Source organism: Rhinolophus sinicus, chromosome 3 (genome assembly GCF_057876585.1).
Source record: "Rhinolophus sinicus isolate RSI-liver-muscle chromosome 3, RSI-T2T, whole genome shotgun sequence".
NCBI classification, from domain to species: domain Eukaryota; kingdom Metazoa; phylum Chordata; class Mammalia; order Chiroptera; family Rhinolophidae; genus Rhinolophus; species Rhinolophus sinicus.
Window position 1 is genome coordinate 149,385,824 of NC_142503.1, and position 19,922 is coordinate 149,405,745.

Sequence of the window (19,922 nt, forward strand, 5' to 3'; positions counted from 1 at the left end):
TTGAAGAGCCCTATAACTATTAAGGATATTGAATTAATAATTTAAAACTCAAAGACTTTAACTCCAAGCCCAGATGGTTTCACTGAAAAGTTCTACCAAACATTTAAAGAAGAATTAACACCAATTCTACATACTCTCTTCCAGAAAATAGAAGAGGAAGGAACACTTCCCCATTCATCTTATGAGAGTATTATCCTGACACCAGTATAAAAAACAAAAACAAATGGGAAAAAACCCTAAAAGCCAGTATTTCTCATGAATATGAGGCAAAAATCCTTAACACCATATTAGAAAATAGAGTCTAGCTGTATATTAAAAGGATTACACAACATGACCAAGGAGAGTTAGTTCCAGTGATGCAAGGGGATTCAGTACTCAAAAAAATCATGTAATCTACCAGGCTAAAGAAGAAAAAGCACATCGTTGTATCAATGGATGTAGAACATTCATTTGACAGAACTTAACACCCTTTCATGTTAAAAACCTTCAGGGGGAAAAAAGGCATAGAAGAGAACTTCCTCAGCTTAATAAAGAGCATCGACAAAAAAACGACAATTAAGAGAACGCTTCCCCTTAAGACAAGTAACAAAGAAAGTTGATGTCTACTCTCATCTCTCTTATTCCTCATAGTGCAAATCAGGACTAGAAGTTTTATCTAGTGCAATATGGCAATTAAAAAAAAAAGGAAGTAAAAGGTACACAGATAAGAAAGCAAGAAATGAAATTGTCCTTATCCATAGAAGTAGGGGGAAAGAAAAACTCCTAGAGCTACTAAGTGAATTCAGCAAGGTTGTAAGGTACAAGATAAATATAAAAAAGCTAATTCATTAGCAATGAGTAAACACACACTTAAATTAAAACTAAAATTCCATTTACAATTGCTAAAAAAAAATATTTAGTTGTAAATCTAACACAACATAGGATTTGTATGCTCAAAACTATAAAACACCAATGAAAAGGGAGAGTCAGATTGTGTTCATTAATTGGAAGACTTGACATAGTGAACATATCAATTCTCCCCAAATTGATATTCAGATTTAATGCAATTCCTATCAAAAATCTCAGATGACTATTTGTAGACAGAGACAAGATTATTCTAAAATTTATATGGAAATGCAAAGGAACTAGAAAAACTAAAACAATTTTGAAGACTCACTATATAGCTACAGTAGTCAAGACCATGTGGTAGAGGGACAGACACATGGATCAACAGATTAAAATAGAGATCCTAGGAATAGACCCATACAAATATGCTCAACTGTGTTTAACAAAGGTGCTGCCAAAGCAATTCAGTGTAGAAGAGAGAAGCTTTTTAACAAGTGGTGTGGAGCAATTGGACATCCAAAAGCAAAAACTGAACCTTGACCTAAGCCTCATACCTTATACAAAATGCAAAAAATTACCTGAAAATGGATCACAGGCTTAAATGCAAAAGTCAAAAACTTTTAAGGGAAAAAAAGGAGAAATTCTTCAGGATCTAGGCAAAGACTTCCTAAAATTGATACCAAAAGTACAAACCATGAAAACAAAAATTGTTCAGATGGATAGAAATTGAAAACACTTGCTTAGAGAAAGACCCTGTTAAAAGGATGAAAAGACAAGCTACAGACTAAGAAAATATTTGTAAACCACACCTGACAAGGACTAGTATCTAGAATACATAGTGAACTCTGAAAATTCTACAATACATGAATAACCCAGCTAGAAAGTCAGCAAATCATCTTGATTTCAGGTCAGGTTTGTTGGTATTGTTGTTCAATACTACATCCTGTGGTTCTCTGATTACTTATCCTACGTATTAATGAGAAGAGATATTGAAATCTTCAGTTATAATTATGGATTTGTCTATTTCTCCTTTTGGTTTTGCCAGTTTTGCTTCATGTATTTTGAAGCTTTATTTAGGTTCATACACATTTAATCCTATTATCACCATGATTTCTACTCCAACTTGCTTTTGATTAGTGTTTGTATGGTATTATCTTTCTCCATCCTTTTGCTTTTAAACTATGTGTCTTCATATTTAAATTGTGTTTCTTATGAACAACATAGTTGCATCATGCTTTTCATGAAAGTTTGTGAACTGCTGCTAGGGTTTAGCGTTTGTATCCACCTTGAAAATTTCTCTTAATTGTAGTATTTATACCATTTACATATAATGTAATTATCAATATGGTTGGGTTTAAATCTGTGTTCTACTGCTTCCTCTCAAAATGATATTCTCTATGTTAATCATGCTTTCAATTTCCAAAACTTACTTTTAGTTTCCTATTATGAATTTCAGCTTGTTCTTCCTGGTATAATTCTTGTCGTACTTGTTCCAAATCTTCACGTTGCTGCAGCATCTCTTCCAATTTCTGAGTCAGCTATTAAATTAAAACAAAACAAAACCCTCAAACATTTATAGGAACCAAATCCTATAAGAAGCATTTCAGAATTTCTCCAGTGTTAAAGAAGTGGTTATTTTAATACCGTATTCTGAAGCTGTAGTCTTTTTTCTTCATTTTCTTGAACTTTTGCCATCCGATCTTCTTCTCTTTGTTGCTGCATGTTGGCAAACTCTATGATTTTTCTGTTTTCTTCTTCCATCTCCTCACGTTTCTTTTTTCTCCAGAGAGCCTGCTCTTTCTGAAATTCTTCTATATACCTTCGAGTTGCATTCATTTTTTCTAACTTTTGTTGTCTTTCCCTAAATGCAACAGTGAGTGCAGTTTTATAGCAACAGAAATAATAAAATATCGAAAAATAGGTGTTATTTACTTCAGTCAATAATGTGGAAAAAGTGGCTTACCTATTTATAGTTTGTTCATTCATGCAACAAACATAGTGTTTACAATGTGTCACTAAGTATATGACAGGTATGAATTTTCTCTGAATATGAAATACTACCATGCCTCTTCACTATCCTATTAATGAAGTTTTATGATCTCATTTCAGAAAAGCTACAACCTGTTTACATCTGCCTCACAGCACTCTATACTTCAAGTGTCTACCAAGGAAATTCATTAGAAAACAAGTCCTTTAACATATGATACGGGCATATTTAAGAAAAACAAAGGTTTATCATTGTCACTTAATAAGTACCTATTAATTACCAGATAATTATCATGCTAGCAAAGACAGTTAAGAGTTGGTCTCAGATTATGTGATCATAACCTATACTAAAGACTTCCTGTGTATCAGGCACTATGTAGGTACTTACCTCTTCCAAACAACCCTGAGATCAGTTTAATGTAAATATATATATTTGGTCTCTATTTTATTTTCTCCATAACATTTCTCATTATCGGAACTTATCTTAAGTATTGACTTACTTGATTATTTGTTTCTTACCAGTCCTCTGCCACCAGAATGTAAATTCTATGAGGAGAGGTACCTTTATTTATTTTGTTCGTCAGTATTTCCCCAGTGCCTTAAAGGGTGCCTGACACAGAGTGGGCACTAAAGTCTGGGTTGAAAAAAATGAATGAAAAAGAATGAGTATCTAAAGGTAAAATAGTCATTCACTTCCAGCCTAGTATATAATTGACACTGAGTGAATGAAAAGGTTAAGTCGTTATCCATACAGTTCCTACGAAAAACAAAGCATCATTTTAAAATGAAATATGATAATTAACAAAGGGATAGAGTCTTGTCAGATGGGTAATACACATAAAGCCTTTGAACTGTTATGTCCTGGATGTTTTCGTGATCACTGTGATGTTGGCCTCAGTCCAGCACCAATGAGCGGGGTGTCCTGAGTTCCACGTTGACTTGACGGTTTCACAGCTTCATATGCGAACTGTCCATTTTTCATGGAAAGGTTGGTTTTGTTTCTGTGCCTGGCTCTCTGAGAGGAGGCAGTTTACGTGGTGGTTCGGTGTATGGACACTATAATCAGTTGTCGTGGGTTTATCCCTGTTCACTACAAAAATGACCTTGTGTGAGTTATTTTACCTCCCCCAGGTTTCTTCCTCTTTGCCTATAATCCTACAGCACTTGCCTCATGTCTTAGTCTGCTCGGTGTATTATAACAAAATACCATAGACTGGGTGGCTTTCATAAGAAACAAATTTCTCACAGTATCCAGGTTGGGAAACCCAAGGTCAGAGTGCCAGCATGGTTTATTCAAGGCAGGGCTCTCTTTCTGGCTTACAGACAGTCATCTTCTGGCTGTGTGTGTGTGTGTGTGTGTGTGTGTGTGTGTGTGAGAGAGAGAGAGAGAGAGAGAGAGAGAGAGAGTGCTCTGTAAATCTTTAGATATGTAAGAAAGTTGGGATTAACTTACAATTGATCTTCTTCATAGATTTTCCTAACAATTTCATCAATCATGAGTTTCTCTTTCAGCAACTGCTCATAAGCTTCCTGCTTTTTCTTTTCTTCTTCTTCAAGTTGTTTCTCTAAGTCAAGACAGTATTGTACTTTCAATTTATTTCGTCTGTCCTCTGCAGCATTCTCTTCCTTTGTCATTCTCTCGTGTTCTTCCATCATGGTTTTGGCTATTTCAGCATCACGTTTCTGTTATTGAAACACAATTCATCATTCCATTTTCAAATCTGAGCATAGTATGATAGACTATTTTAAACAGATGTAACTGAATATTGTAAAGCCTGTTACATAAATATTTTCATCTGTTCAGGTAAAAAGCAATGGTAAGTCACAGGCACCTGACGCATTTGAATGACGAGTCAGACCCTAACGAGGATTTCTTATTCCTTTAAATAGCTCTCAGGGCTATAAATAATAAGGAGAATTAATACGTCAATCTTTGAAAAACAGTAAGTAAAATTAGAAGTACTTTATTAATAACTATGTTAACTGCCAAAGCAGTAGTCATCTTTGTCTTGTATTTTTTATTCTATTTAATGTTGGCAGTTTTCACAATTTTTATCTCTATTGTGTATCAGCTGCCATCTGGAGTAAGGAGGGTACAGGCAGACCTCAGAGACACTGCAGGTTCAGTTCCAGACCACATAAGAAAGCAAGTATCGCCATAAAGTGAGTGGTGATCTTTTTGCTGGTGGAGGGTGTTGCCTTCAATTTGTAAAGAACACATTATGTGTGGAGCGCACTGAAACAAAGCACAGTAAAACGAGGCGCACCTACCATGTCTTTTTCATACAGAGCTGCTATGCAATAGCTCTGTGCAACACTTAAAGTTTTTTCCAGCTGAAACTTTCTCCCCTGCCGATGGCCTTTGAAGTCTCCCTTTGCTCATTTATTAAAGGCTCTTTGCAATCACCTTAACTTAAAAAGGTCACAGATGTCACTGTTTTCTGCAGCTTTTATTTCCTTCATTCAAAACCAATCCTTTCTGTGTGACAGTGTTGCTTCTTGAATGGGTTAAACCCCTTATTTGTTTTGAGCATTTTGAAGTCATTTAACAAAATGTAAGTTTTAACTTAAATATATTGGGGCAATTTTAAAAAATTACCCTTTACCATTGTGATCACTTCCCAACTGGTTTGATGCTCGAATGGTTAGCAGCATCAAACATAAAAGAAACAAATTCAAATACAAATGTTAAATGCCATTCCTGATCTAACCAATGCCTTTAATATATATGCTATGAATATGACTTGATCAAAATTCTGTTTTCTTAGCATATGTTGTAGTAGGTTATTAAAAAATACATAAAATGACAAAAATATGTATTATAGATTACCACACACTTACAGGAAGACAATATTCTCATTTCACAGATTAAAAAACAACAACTAAGGCTTAGAAAGACTGAGCCAAAACTAGACCCTAGATATCCTGACACCTAGTCAAGTCCTAGGGGTATTTGACTTTATTTTTTGTGGATCAATTTTCTTTAGAAAATAGCAGCAATTCTTTCATGAATCAGATTAAAATGTCTACAATTACCCTGAGCAACCTCAATTATCAGGGAATTAAAACTGCAAACTACTGGCCAAACAGTATATTGTTTATGTTCCACTGTATTTTGGAAAGGGTAGAACTATATGGCTGAGGGAATGAAGTCTTCTCACCCTTTCCTACCACGTGCCAAGCACAGGCCATCACTGTTAACAGCAGTCTGTGTAACCCTCCAGATGTTTCCTAACACACACACACTGTCAGCACTGCTCTTATTTGATGCCTATATTGCAGTGCACCAGTTAAATATTTTATATCACCCCTCTAATTGTAAATGTGTATGAGCATGTGTTGCTATATACAACACACACATATATATATATATATATATATATATATATATATATATATATATATATATATATATATATACACACACACACACACACACATATGTTGATATCCGCATACATATAGTATGTACAGGCTTTTGAAAAAAAAATGGTCTACGATATGTATTATTCTCCAACTTGATTTTTCTGCAACTTTCCTTTTTTCCTTTTAACCTATAATATATTCTGTCGAACTTTAAAAGCCAGAACATTGACCTCTACCTTTTTCTTTAATAGCTGTATGACATCTTTTGAAAGGGATCGGGGAGAGAGGGAACTCTACCACCAAAATGCTCTATATAATAATAGAGAAATGAGAGAAAGGAACTTAAAAGCTGTGTAATATTGCAATCAGGCCTTGTCATCTATGTCTAGCCTTTCTTTGTGACAGTGAGAGCTCAAGTGTGACGTGCACCTGCTTGTAAGTGTCAACTCAGTAAACCCTGTTTTGTATTGTATTGTGTAACCACTGTTGAGTGTGTCTGAAACGCCCTCACCCATGAGTAACTCTTGCCCTGAGGTTGCCAGTATGTCAGGAGTTAGAAAAGGCCATAAAATAGAGGGAAACATGATAAGAAGAGATTGCTGTTTATAAAACAAAAAAGTTTGCTATCTAAAATTATAAAATAGTTTTTTTTAGGACACTTTAAAAAATTAAAAAATTAGTAACAACTTGTACTGTATTGGTTTGTCAAAGACCATAAAGAATGCTGGAGTTACTGAATACAGCTGTTCATTTGAAGCAGCAACCTAACTCTTTGTGTCTCTGAAAGGCTCTAATATTAAACAAGGCTCAACAGTAAATAATCCATCATTTCCTATATGTTAAGGATCTATCTGAAAAGTATAAAAGCATTTGAGAAATCTAGCAGTGTAAATTCTTTATAAATGTAACAATTTTCAAAACATTTTTACTTTTCTAAATGATGCTAAAAATACAGAAAACATAATGAGTAGAAACATGATTACCATTTGCTCATATTTAATGGCATCCTTTTCAGCAATCTGAGCTGCCCTTTCTTTATTCATGTAAGCTGCTTTTAATTTCTTCTCCAATTCTCTGAGCTCAATACTGTTTTAAAAAAAGACAGAAATTTAAAGTTGAGGACCATATTGCTCTTACTATTTTAAAAATAATCTATATTTGAAATTTAAAATTCTTTCTACATGTGTAAAACATATTTATATTATTATTTAAATACTTAGAAAAAATATCCCTTTCTTCATTCATCCAAAGAAAAATCAGAATGCATGTGAAATGGGACATTGTAATTAATTTTTTAGACAAACCAACCCTTTCTTTGTTTTTTTTCTTAATTTATTTTTTAAATTTATTGGGCTGACAATTGTTAGTAAAATTACATAGATTTCAGGTGTACAATTCTGTATTACATCATCTATAAATCCCATTGTGTGTTCACCACCCAGAGTCAGTTCTCCTTCCATCACCATATATTTGATCCCCCTTACCCTCTTCTCCCACCCCCAACCCTTTTATTTTCAATAATCATCACTAAGAGTCTTTTTGCCAGTTCCTGAGCTCAGTGAAGGTGCTTCATCAATATCAGTTAAAATTTCTGTCCAGGTACTAATACTATCAAGCTAAAAGAACTGTAGTGGCGGGGTTTAAACCTAAGCAAGTTACTTAAATTTTGTTCCTTGGTTTTACTATCTGAAAGGGGTAGTTGTGGGAATTAAATTAGTTAATTGTGCATAAAGAGCTTAGAAAAGTATCTGTTACACAGTAAACACTAACACTCTATAAATGGTAATTATTTTTTGATGATGATGAAGAGGGAGTGACCACAGGAAAGTTTGCTTCTCTTCTCTGGGCTTGTTTACTTACCCGTTTAAAAATGGGAATTGGGCTCAGATCATCTCTGAATTACTTTTGAATCTATCACTTTCTTAGTCTTAGTGAAAACAATATGCTATACAAAACTTTTCATTTAAATATGCCAATCATAATTCTAAATGTGACAGAATATTAGAATTCTGAGTTGGAAGGGTCCTAATACGTCACCTAGATGTACATCTGAATTCTTACAGGAACACCGAGGCACTTACCTAACTAGAAATTCAACTTACAAGTACCCTATACCTACGAAGAGAGAGGCGTAAGGAGTAAGGGAAGCGAGAGTCCTGGTGTTAGGATTACGTCCTTGCCTTTAGTGCTGTAGGTGCAAAGGTATATGACAGAGAATTGTCTTCTTTCATAAAAGTATTATAAATGAGGATTACATTTCTAGGTTAGTCTATATATTTTACTCTACTAAGAGGTTGAGATACATTTACAAGGGTTTTTGGGGGGTTTTTTTGGAGTTGGGTATTAATAATTGTGAGCCAATGTACAAACCCAATCACAATTTACAATATTGCCTCAAATTTCAAACAGCCAATGTGCAAATAAATGACATTCATTTGAAGGACAAGTGCACACATTTCTATAGAAGTGAAATTTCTGAGTCACAAGGTAGACTATGTTCAAATTTAGTAATAATGCTGGTTTTCCAATGATTTGTACAGATTTATATTCTCATAAAGAGTTCCAAAGTGTTTCCACTGCTACACATCCTCAGTAACACTTTTTAGTCTAGGCATTCTTTTAAATTTTAACCACTTTTGTGAGTGTGTAATACATAATTGGAGTTTGAGGTTACGTTTCCCTATTACTAATGGAAATGAGACCTTTTCATATATTGTGAGTCATTTATATCCCTTCTGTGAAGCTCTTGTTCAATATTTTTTGTCCATTTTTACACTGGATTGTCTACTTATCGTTGCATATAAGTTCTTTATATACCATGGATACAAATCTCTTGGTTATATGCATTGCAAATATCTCTTTCCAGTCTGTGGTTACTCTCAATAGTGGTTTCTTTAAAGGAAAAGAAGTATTCTAATTCACCAACCTTTTTCATCATTGTCAATGACTTTTGTGTCATGTTTTCATAAATGATGCCTACCCCACAGACATAAAGATATTTTCTTATATTAGTTTCTCAAAGCTTTGTTTCAACATTCATTTTTTGACTACAACTCTTCAGGAATTGATTTTTGTGTGTGGTGTGAGATAGAAACCAACTTCATATTCTTCCATACGGATATATAATTGATCCAGTACCATTTTATATTTCTGAATGCTCTGCAGTATCAGTTTTATCATAAAGTAAGTGTGCATACATGCATGGAACTGTTTTTGGATTTTCAATCCCATCTTTCCTAAACTGGGGTTCCATAAGAGTATTAAGCCTCACAGAAAATTGAGTAATTGTATTTTTAAAAATTGTCTCAATGACTGTATATAGCTGGTATTATTTCAGATCCGTAGAAGGTTAAGTTAACTCATTACATATAATGGATGCCTCAGGTCATTAGGGCTAAATTTTCTGGTTTGGAAGAGCTGCTCTATTCTATTCCATTGATCCATTTGTTTATCCTGTACTAAAACCACACTATCTTAATTATTATAGCTTTAAAATAAGTATTTATATTCTGGAGAAGATGTCTCTAATTTTGGTCTTCTTAAAGACTGTCTTAGGAGACTTCAGGTCAAAATGGCAGAGTAGGTAAATGCTGTGCTCGCCCCCTCCCACAACCTTATCAAAATTACAACTAAATTAGAGAACAACGATAATTGAGAACCACCGACTTGACAACTAGCTGAACAAAATTCCTATAACTAAGGACATAAAGAAGCCACATCAAGACTGGTAGGGAGGGGTGGACATGGATCATCTGGCCCCACACCCATGTGTGGCAGTTCAGAATCAGAAGGGATACCTCAGCTGCAGAGGTTCCGCCTGAGGAGTGAGTGGTCCCAGCCCCACACCAGACTCATCAGCCCAGGCACCAGTGCTGGGAAGAGGAGTCCCCATAACAACTGGCTGGAGGACAGCTGGAGACCAAAGGATTCTGCTTAAGGAGCCCACACACAGACTCACTCACTCACAGACTCGCTCACAGACTCACTCGTTCACAGACTCACTTGCTCTGGGCTTCAGCACAGCAGTAGCAGTTCAAAAAACACAAGGGACACATGGGGAGGAACTAAATTGACTAGTATCAGTACAAGGCCTGGAAGGGCGGGGTCAGGGCAGCTTTCTCCAGGGAAAGAAGCCGTTGTTCCTTTGCTGAGTGCTCCTTCCACCCAGCCGACAGGCACCATATCTGAGTCTCCATTAACCCTGCTAACAATGTTGGCACTGCCTTGGTGATTCCCTGAGATCCTGCCCCACTCAACTGACATGTGGGGCCCAAACCTCTTCTAGCAGCTTTCCCATACAAGCAACCTGTCTTGGCTCATGCTGTGGACTGTACCACTGGGCCCCACAACACACTTACTACATGAGGTCACTTTGACAAGACTAGGAGACATAGCAGTTCTACCTAATACATAGAGACAAACACAGGGAGTCAGCCAAAATGAGGAGACAAACAAACATGTCCCAAATGAAAGAACAGGGCAAAAATCCAGAAAAAGAACTAAATGAAACGGAGACAAGCAATCTACCAGATACAGAGTTCAAAACGCTGTTTATAAGGATGCTCGGTGAACTTAGGGGAAGGATAGATGAACGCAGTGACAACTTCAACACCAAAAAAAGGAGTTAGAAAACATAAGAGCAGATTAGATGAAGCACAGCATCAATTCAACAATCTGGAGAGAAGGTAGCGGAAAACACCCAATTGAACAGCAACATATAAAAAGAATTAAAAAATAATGAAGATAGTATAAGGGACCTCTGGGACAACATCAAGCATACTAACATTTGCATCAACGGGATCCCAGAAGGAGAAAAGAGAGAGCAAAGAATTGAAACCCCATTTGAAGAAATAATGATGGAAAACTTCCCTAACCTGGAGACGGAAATAGATATACAAGTCTAGGAAGCACAGCAAACAAGGTGAACCCAAAGAAGTCCACACCAAGACACATCATAATCAAAATGCCAAAGGTTAAAGACAAAGAGAGAATCTTAAAAGTAGCAAGAGAAAAGCACACAAGGGAGCTTCTGCAAGACTGTCAGCTAATTTTTCAACAGAAAATTGCAGGCCAGAAGGGACTGTCGTGAAATATTCAAAGTGATGAAAAGTAAGACGTACGATCAAGATTACTCTACTGAGCAAGGCCATCATTTAGAATCCAAGGAAAAATAAAGAGCTTCCCAGACAAGAAAAAGCTAAAGGAGGTCAGCACCACTAAACCAGTATTACACGAAATATTAAAGAGATGTCTTTAAAAATAAAAAAGATCACAAATATCAATAAGAAAATATAGAAAAGAAAAATATTCTCATTGACAAAGGCAAACAATAAGAGTGGATCAATCAACTATAAAGCTAGTACAAAGAGCAAAAAGCAGAAGTAGGAAGATCATGTGTAATTCAACAATAAATTTAAGGGATACACACACACACACACACAAAAGTAAAAAAAAAAAAAAGACAACAAACATGAAGGGAGTGAGTAAAAACTGTCAGTGTGTGTTCAAAATTAAGCAACCATCAATTTAAACTGGACTGCTATAAACATAACTGGTATATATGAAGCACATGGTAACCACAAATGAAAAATCTACAAGAGATACACAAGAAATAATGAGAAAAGCATCCAAACACAACATTATAGAAAGTCATCAACATACAAGAGAAGAGGGCAAGAGAATAAAGAACAGAGAAGAACTATAAAAACAGTCAGAAAACAATAAAATGGCAATAACTATATACCTATCAATAATTACTTTAAATGTAAATGAACTAAATGCTCCAATCAAAAGACATAAGATAGATAAATACATACAAAAAAACAAGACCCATACATACATACACTAAAACAAACACTGAAGTGCACAAATCTGAAGCGTACAACTTGTAGAATGATGAAAAACACCTGGCCATATGCTGATTGGCCAAACTCTGCTTCACTTAACTCTCAACCATATTTCTGGAATCAGCAGAAATCTACAGGAGAAATGCAGCTATAAATGCCAGGCTCACCATTCTGGTTTCCTTCCTCTCCCAGACCTTACTTTTATACTTTCTCCAGATAGTCTGTTCTCAATGGGAACATTTATCTGAATCACCTAGTCTACAACTGCTAGACATGGAAAGCTTCTCTATTTAATTCTTATATCAATGAATTAGACAGACAGGGTGAAACATTTCACCTTCTGATAATATAAAACCATGAGTGACAGCTAACAATGACTGGCAAATTAAGGTCCAAAAAGATAGTTTGAGACTAGAACAACATGAAGACATTAGCAGTAATTCTAAATCTTTTTTTACAAATTAATCCCTTAGAGACTTTGATTCAGAGAAGTTGTGGACCTAGAAAAATACACATGGGTATATTCGCTGAACATATAAATACAGAGGGTGCCAAAAAAATATAAACACGTTTTAGAAAGGAAACAACTGTATTAAAATTGTAATAATATATACCGATAACAAAAGATGAATACAAGCCATGTGTATACACTTTTTGACACCCCCAGTATAATTTAATGAGGCTCAAAACCCTTAAGCTCACCCAAGGGTCATATCAGATTCTGCAAAGCCCTGCTCAGTTAAGATAAAACGTAACTAGCAAAATAACTTTCCAATGTATTCAACTATACAAGTACAGGATGGGCATTTAGTTAGCCCTGAGTTTTAAACAACAGGATGACATGGCTGCCCCTAAAAAGTAATTTGATTTTAGGCAATGACATTAAGAACATATTCTAGAACAATGTGGGTTAATAGTCCCACTATTAGGGGTACGAAGCAGTACCCTGAAGTACAATGATATAAAGAAAGAAATTGTGGGGGCAACATATTGCTAAGGACCACCAGTAATCTAAATAGATCTATAGAGAGAACCCGAATGGTGAACAAATAAAGGAAGGAATGAGGGATATTTCAGTTAGAAGAAAACATTTAATGAATTCATAAATAGGAAAGGATGTCATACAGAAGAACTAAATTTGGGTGTTTTTTTTTTTTTTTTTTTTTTTTATCAAATAGCAGAACTGAGATAAATGCATGGATGTTACAGGGAATTTTACTTTGAGACAACAGGGGGAAAGATTATTCAAGTTAGGGCTGAAGAAAAAGGAAGTTCCTATCACGGTCACTAGAGGTGTTGACCACAGCTGACCAGCCACTTTCCAGAAATAGTGTAGAAAATTTACTTAAGGATATAAAATTAAATGAGGTATCACCTAAGGTTTCTCTTAAGAACAGTATTCCATGAGTCTATTTTTTATAAAAGGTCACTTTAAAAATTATGTTTAGAGGAAAGCGCAAAGGAAATTGATTTGTTTTTTCACCTTAAGTATTAACTTCCAAGAACACAATTCTTCTCACAAATGAATATATATATATATATATATATATATATATATATATATATATATCATAAAAAGCAACAAATATTTCCAGGCAAAATATTAGCTAAGTGCAATGATGAAAGACATTTCACTCTTAGGTGCTAAGCATTACATAAAAGTTTAAAGATAAAGACTAACTAAATGAAATTTATAGAAACCAGGATACCTGTTTTCTCTAACTTGTTGCCTCATCTTTTCATCCTTTAAACTTTCGTGTTTTAGTTTTGCCAATTCCATAGCCAATTTTTCTTCTTGTTCAAGCTGGAGTTCCTTCAATCTTTTATTTTCTTCTGCCTGAATGAAAAAATAAATAACTTTAGTTATGTCCCCCAGAATCAGATTTTATCTTTCATCTAGGTTTAATTTTTTTATAACAGAAAACAAGTGCCTTCAGAGCAACAATCCACTATTTTAAAATACACGCTATTCAATAAATACTTTTCTAAATATTCCAACTATCATAGAAAATTTCAAACATCCAATAGTGAGAAACTATTAAAATACACCCTTAGGTAGCCATCAATCATCTTCAACAATTACCAATATTTTGCTAATCTTTTTTCTGTACTCTTCCACTCCACTCTTACTTTTTTGTTCTTTTTTTTTTTTTGCTAGAGCATTTTAAAACAAATCCTAGATATGTCATTACCATGTATATAATTCAGTATTGATCTCTACCTAATAAGAATTTCTTCCTATAACAACCGTACCATTAACATATCTAAATAAACAATAATTCCTTAGTAAGGTCTAATACCTTGTCATATTCAGGTGTCCCCACTTGTCTCAGAGATGCTTTTCTTTTCTTTTCTTTTTTTTTTTTTGGTTTGTTCAAATCAAAATTCAAACAAGGTCCACATATTGTATCTAGTTCTCATTTTTCCTAAGTCTCTCTTATTCTGCAATAGTCACCCCCAACCCCCATACACATACACTCTTTTTTCTTCCAAGCCATTGATTTGTTGGAGAAATTAGGACCTAACTCCCAGAGAATGTCCCACATTCTCAATTTGACTGATTGCATATCCAGGATATCATTTAACTTCTTTCCATTTTGTGTTTCCTGTAAAATGGTAGAAAGATCTAGAGGCTGATTAAATTCTGTATTTAGGAAAGAATAAGCACATGAATAAATGTTCAACATCATTAACCACCAGGAATAGCAAGTTGAAATTACAGTGATATATTACTACATACCTATTGGAATGGCTAAAATAGAAAACACTAGTAAAACCAGATGCTGGTGAGAAACTCCACTGTTCACACATTGCTGGGAATGTAAAACGATACAGTCACTCTCAAAAATAGTTTGGTAATTTGTTACCAAGCCAATATGAAATTATCATATAACTCAACAACTGTACTCTTAAGCATTTATCCCATAGAAATGAAAACATGTTTATTTAAAAACCTGTACCCAAATGTTTACAGATTTATTTAAAAGAGCCAATACTAGAAATCCTTCAACAGGTGAATGGTCAAATAAACTGTGGTACCGCCATACCCTAGAATACTACTTGCCAACAAGAAGGAAGGAAGTACTGATACAAGCAACAACTTGAATGAATGTCTAGGAATTATTTAGTGAAAAAAATCCAACCCCAAAGGTTACATACTGTTTGATCCCATTTAGATAATGTTCTTGGAACGTGTTCTTTATTTTAAACTTGAGGTATTCAGAGCATAAAATTCACCTTTCACAATTCACAACTCAATGGTTATTAGTATATTCATAGTGTTGTGCAGCCATCACCACTATCTAGCTGAATTTCTTTTTTTAATAGACTAGTTTTTTGGAGTTTTGGGTTCACAGCAAAATTGAGAAGAACAGAGCTTCCATATGCCCCCTGCCCCCACACACGGTCAGCCTCCCTATCATCACCCCCCACCACTGGGACATTTGTTAAAATCAATAAAGCTACACTGACACATGATCATCTCCCAGAGTCCACAGGACTCGTGACTGTGGTGCTGGATATGCAAACCTACATGTTTACATTAGGATTCATTGTTGGCATTGTATATTACATGGTTTTGAGAACTGTATAATGACATGTATCTACCATTACAGTATACAGAGTAATTTCCCTGCCCTAAAATTCCTCTGTGCTCTGCCTATTGTTCCCTTCCTCCCTGAAATTACTGGCAATAACTGATCTTTTTACTACCTCCATCGTTTTGCCTTTTCCAGAATGTCATATACTTGAAATCATACAGTATGCAGCCTTTATAGATTTGCTTCTTCCATTTAGTAATATACATTTAAGGTTCCTCCATGTCTTTTCATGGCTTAATAGCTCACTTCTTAGCACTGAATAATATGCATTTTCCATTGTCTGGATTATTTACCCATTCACCCCCTGAAGGACATCTTGGTTGCTTCCAAGTTTCGGCAATTATGAATACAGCTGCTGTAAACATCCACGTGCAGGTTTTTGTGCGGACGTAAGTCTTCAATGTTCCAGAATGTATCCATCATTCCAAAAAGAAACCCCATACCTGAGAGCAGTCACACCAGTTCCCTCACACCCCAGCCCCCTGGGAACCATTCATCTACTTTCTATCCCTATGGATTTGCCTATTCTAGATATTTCATTTAAAGGAAATCATACAATATGTGGCATTTTTGTGTTTGGCTTCTTTCACTTAGCATAATGTTTTCATGGTTCACCCATGTTGTAACACATACCAGTAATCCATTCCTTTGTGTGGCTGTATAATATCCCATTGTGTAGATACAACACATTTTGTTTATCCATTCATCAGCTGCTGAGCATTTGGGCTGTTGCCACTTTGGGGCTATTATGAATAATGCCGCCACAAGTATTCATGTGTGAGTTTCTATGTGTATATATGTTTTTCAGTTATCTTGGGCATATGGTTAGGAGTGGAATTGTTGGATAATACAGAAACTATGTTCAGCTTTTTGAGGAACTACCAAACTGTCTTCCACAGCCACCAGAGCCCTACACTATTTTACATTTCAATGTAATAAACAAGGGTTCCAAGCTCTCTATATCTTTGCCAACATTTATTTTCATTTTTTAAAAAAATTATTACAATCCTCGTGGATCCGAAGTGGTATCTCGTTGTGGTTTTGATTTGCATCTCTGATGACTAATGACGCCGAGCATCTTTTTTGTGCATCTTGCTCATTTGTATATCTTCTTTGGAGAAATGGCTATTGAAACACTTTGCTCATTAATTTATTATTTTTTTGTCTTTTGATTGAGTTATGTACACAACATTCTTAAAATGACAAAATTATAGAAATGGAGACCATATTAGTGGTTGCCAGAGTTAAGGATGAGGTAGAGTCAGACAAGGAAGAGATGGGTTTGCTTATAAAAGGACAAAATCAGGTATCCTTTTGGTTATGGAATTCTTATGTATCTTAACTGGGGTGCTGGATATGCAAACATACACATGATAAATTGTACAGAACTAAATACACACACACAAACACACACACACAATACTAAAAAATGAGCACAGGTAAAACTGGGGAAGTCTGAACATAATTGATGGATTGTATCATTGTTGATATCTTGTTTGCGATACTGTACTATAGCTTTGTAAGATGTACCACTGGGAGAAATGTGGTACAGGAAATATACGATCTCTCTATTATTCCTTACAATGGCATATGAATCTACAATTGTCTCATTAAAATTTTTTAATGAACAAAAAGCAATAGCAGGTACTGGTGAGGACACAAAGCAACCAGAATTCTTACACATTCCTTAAGGAAATGCAAAACAGTGCAGCAACTTTGGAAAGCAGTTTGGCAGTCTCTCATAAAATGAAACATACACATTCTATATGACCTAGCCGTCCCACTCCTAGATTTCTACCCAAAAGAAATGAAAATGTATGTTCATACAAATGTTTGCAATCAAATGTTTATAGTAGCTTTATTCATAATTGCCAAAAACTGGAAATCACTCAGATTTCCTTCAACCTGTGAATGGATAAACAAACTGTGGTATATCCATATAATGGAAAACTACGATAGCATTCAGCAATTAAAAGGAATGACTCATGCAATAACATGGAATCTTAAATTTGTTTTGCTAAATGAAAGAAGTCAAACCCATATAATTCTATTTATATGATACTATGGAAAAGGTGAACCTATTGTGACAAAAAAGAAATCAATGGTTTCCAGGAATAAGGGAGTGAGCAGTTGACTACAAAGGGGCAACACGAGGGGACTATGGTGCAATGGAATTGTTTTGCATGACATTGTGATGGTAGAAACAGAACTCTATGCATTTGTCAAAATCCAAAGAACTGTACATCACAAAGAATGAATTTTATAATATGAAAATTAACAACAAAAATCAACCAGTACATCCATACCATGTACTACTACCCAATAATAAAATAATTATTGATATATCCAACAACATGGATGAATCTCAAGAGCATTATGCTGAGTTAAAGCCTACTCAAAATGTCACAGACATATGATTCCACATGTGTATGGAGTCATAAACATGATTACACTCAAACAACATTCTTGAAATATGAAATTATAGAGATGGCAAACAAATTAGTGGTTGCCAGGCATAGTGGGGACTGATGGCAGTGTGACTGTAATGGGGTAGTGGGAATGAGGTCTTGTTGGTGATAGAACAGCTCTGTGTCCTGAATGAGGTGGTAGTTGTACAAATCCACACGTGATGAAATGACACAGAAGCATATAAGCATACTGTACCAACGTCATTTTCCAGGGTTTGATATTGTACTAGTTACGTAAGATGTAACCAGTGGGGGAAACTAGACCGCTCTGTACTATCTGTGCAACTTCCCAAGGATCTGTAATTATTTCAACATAATTTTTTTTTAATGAAATACACCAGATGTGGGGGAACAATGGAATGCAGACTATGAGAAATTAACTGTGTTAAAAATCAATCATAACCACAATGTAGGTAGAAGTGGACATAAGTTTGGAAAACTGACCAGATATTGTAAGGCTAAAGAGAAAAAGAACTGTACTCAAATCTGTATTGTAAATTTGTTCACAAGGAGTGCAGGTTAGCAATTCTGAAATTACTTTATTTGTATACTGTGGTGGAAAGAATAAGTAAATATTGTATGCAATGAGAGCCAGCTTTCTTTTTGTTGGAGAAAGTAGTTACAAATAAGGAAACAGGAAAGGCTAAAATGACCACTGTGGTGCCAGATTGTAATCAGTGGTACCAATGTAGTCTCATAGGTTTTTTTGTTAATAAATATATGCAGGTATACACAAAAGTAAACAGATCTATGTATATGCATTGATTAGTGTACATTATTTTCTATTTCTTTCCACTTAGAGGGAGGAGAGCAGTAAAACCCCAATAATAATGAACACACCTATCATTCAGATCTTGATTTCCATTCTCCAACAAAAGGAACCAAGCCTCTTTAGAGAAATGGTGGATCTCAAGGCAAGGCAAGAATAAGCTGAGCCTGGAACATGTTGTGGTGCCAAAAAGCAAGTAAATGCAAAAGAAAAAAGAAAAAGTAGATCGTGATGTCAGAAGGGCACAGAAGACAACCTGAAAACAGTTTCCAAAGGCAATATTGGAACAACTGGAACAACAAAATAAGGAACAATAGAACTGGATTATAACCAAAAGTATAAAATAAATATCAAACAATCCACACTGATATAAATAAATAACTGAATAAATATATGGGGAAAAGGGACAACTCTTTCTTCTAGAAAAATTCCAATTAATAAATGAAGAAGGAATGAGGCACATAAAAAATTATCTTTAGAACCTGAAAGTAATATTTGTGTTGGTAAGATTCACCAAGGAATGCTAACATTAGTGCACAAAAATTTAAACAGGAAACAGGATATTTGCATAGTCTCAAAGTGCCTCTTTCAAAGTATTTAGTATTTACAAAGTACAAAATAATTCTAAAGTGTAAAGCTTTACAGACGAGAATCCTGATAGATACCACCTTAACCAATGATCAAAGTTAAAATCAAGAATAATACATATCAATATAATACACGAAAAGGTCATTACGGGCTCCGGTCAGTTGACTTTGAGTTGATCAAAAGGGAGAGTCCCCGGGTGGGCCTAACCTAATCAGGTGAGCTGATGCAGCTGAAGTCACTGCCCTTTGGACCTTAGGGAAGCAAACTGCCCTGTTCTGGACAGGGTTGTGTGGCAGGGAATGTCAACAATCTCTGGGAGATGAGGGCCTCAGTCTTACAATTACAGAGCATGAATTCTGCCAACCCCAAGACGACTCCAAGATCCAGATGAGAATGCATTCCAGACAACACCTTGATTTCAGCCCTTTGAGACTGAGCAGACAACCCAGCTGCACCACATTTGGATTTCTGATCT

General features: G+C 35.2%; 1 protein-coding gene across 3 annotated transcripts in view; it reads right to left on the reverse strand.

The window, feature by feature from the left end:
* Positions 1-19,922, reverse strand: part of MNS1 (meiosis specific nuclear structural 1) — a 66,795-nt gene that overhangs the window by 9,617 nt on the left and 37,256 nt on the right. For all 3 annotated transcript variants that reach the window (XM_074327709.2, XM_019732322.3, XM_019732323.3), the window contains 5 exons: positions 13,733-13,860; positions 7,161-7,263; positions 4,265-4,494; positions 2,470-2,686; positions 2,256-2,363 (listed from right to left, as the gene is read on the reverse strand). In XM_074327709.2, the coding sequence (XP_074183810.1) occupies positions 2,256-2,363; positions 2,470-2,686; positions 4,265-4,494; positions 7,161-7,263; positions 13,733-13,860 (786 nt within the window). The remainder of the gene's footprint in view (positions 1-2,255; positions 2,364-2,469; positions 2,687-4,264; positions 4,495-7,160; positions 7,264-13,732; positions 13,861-19,922) is intronic.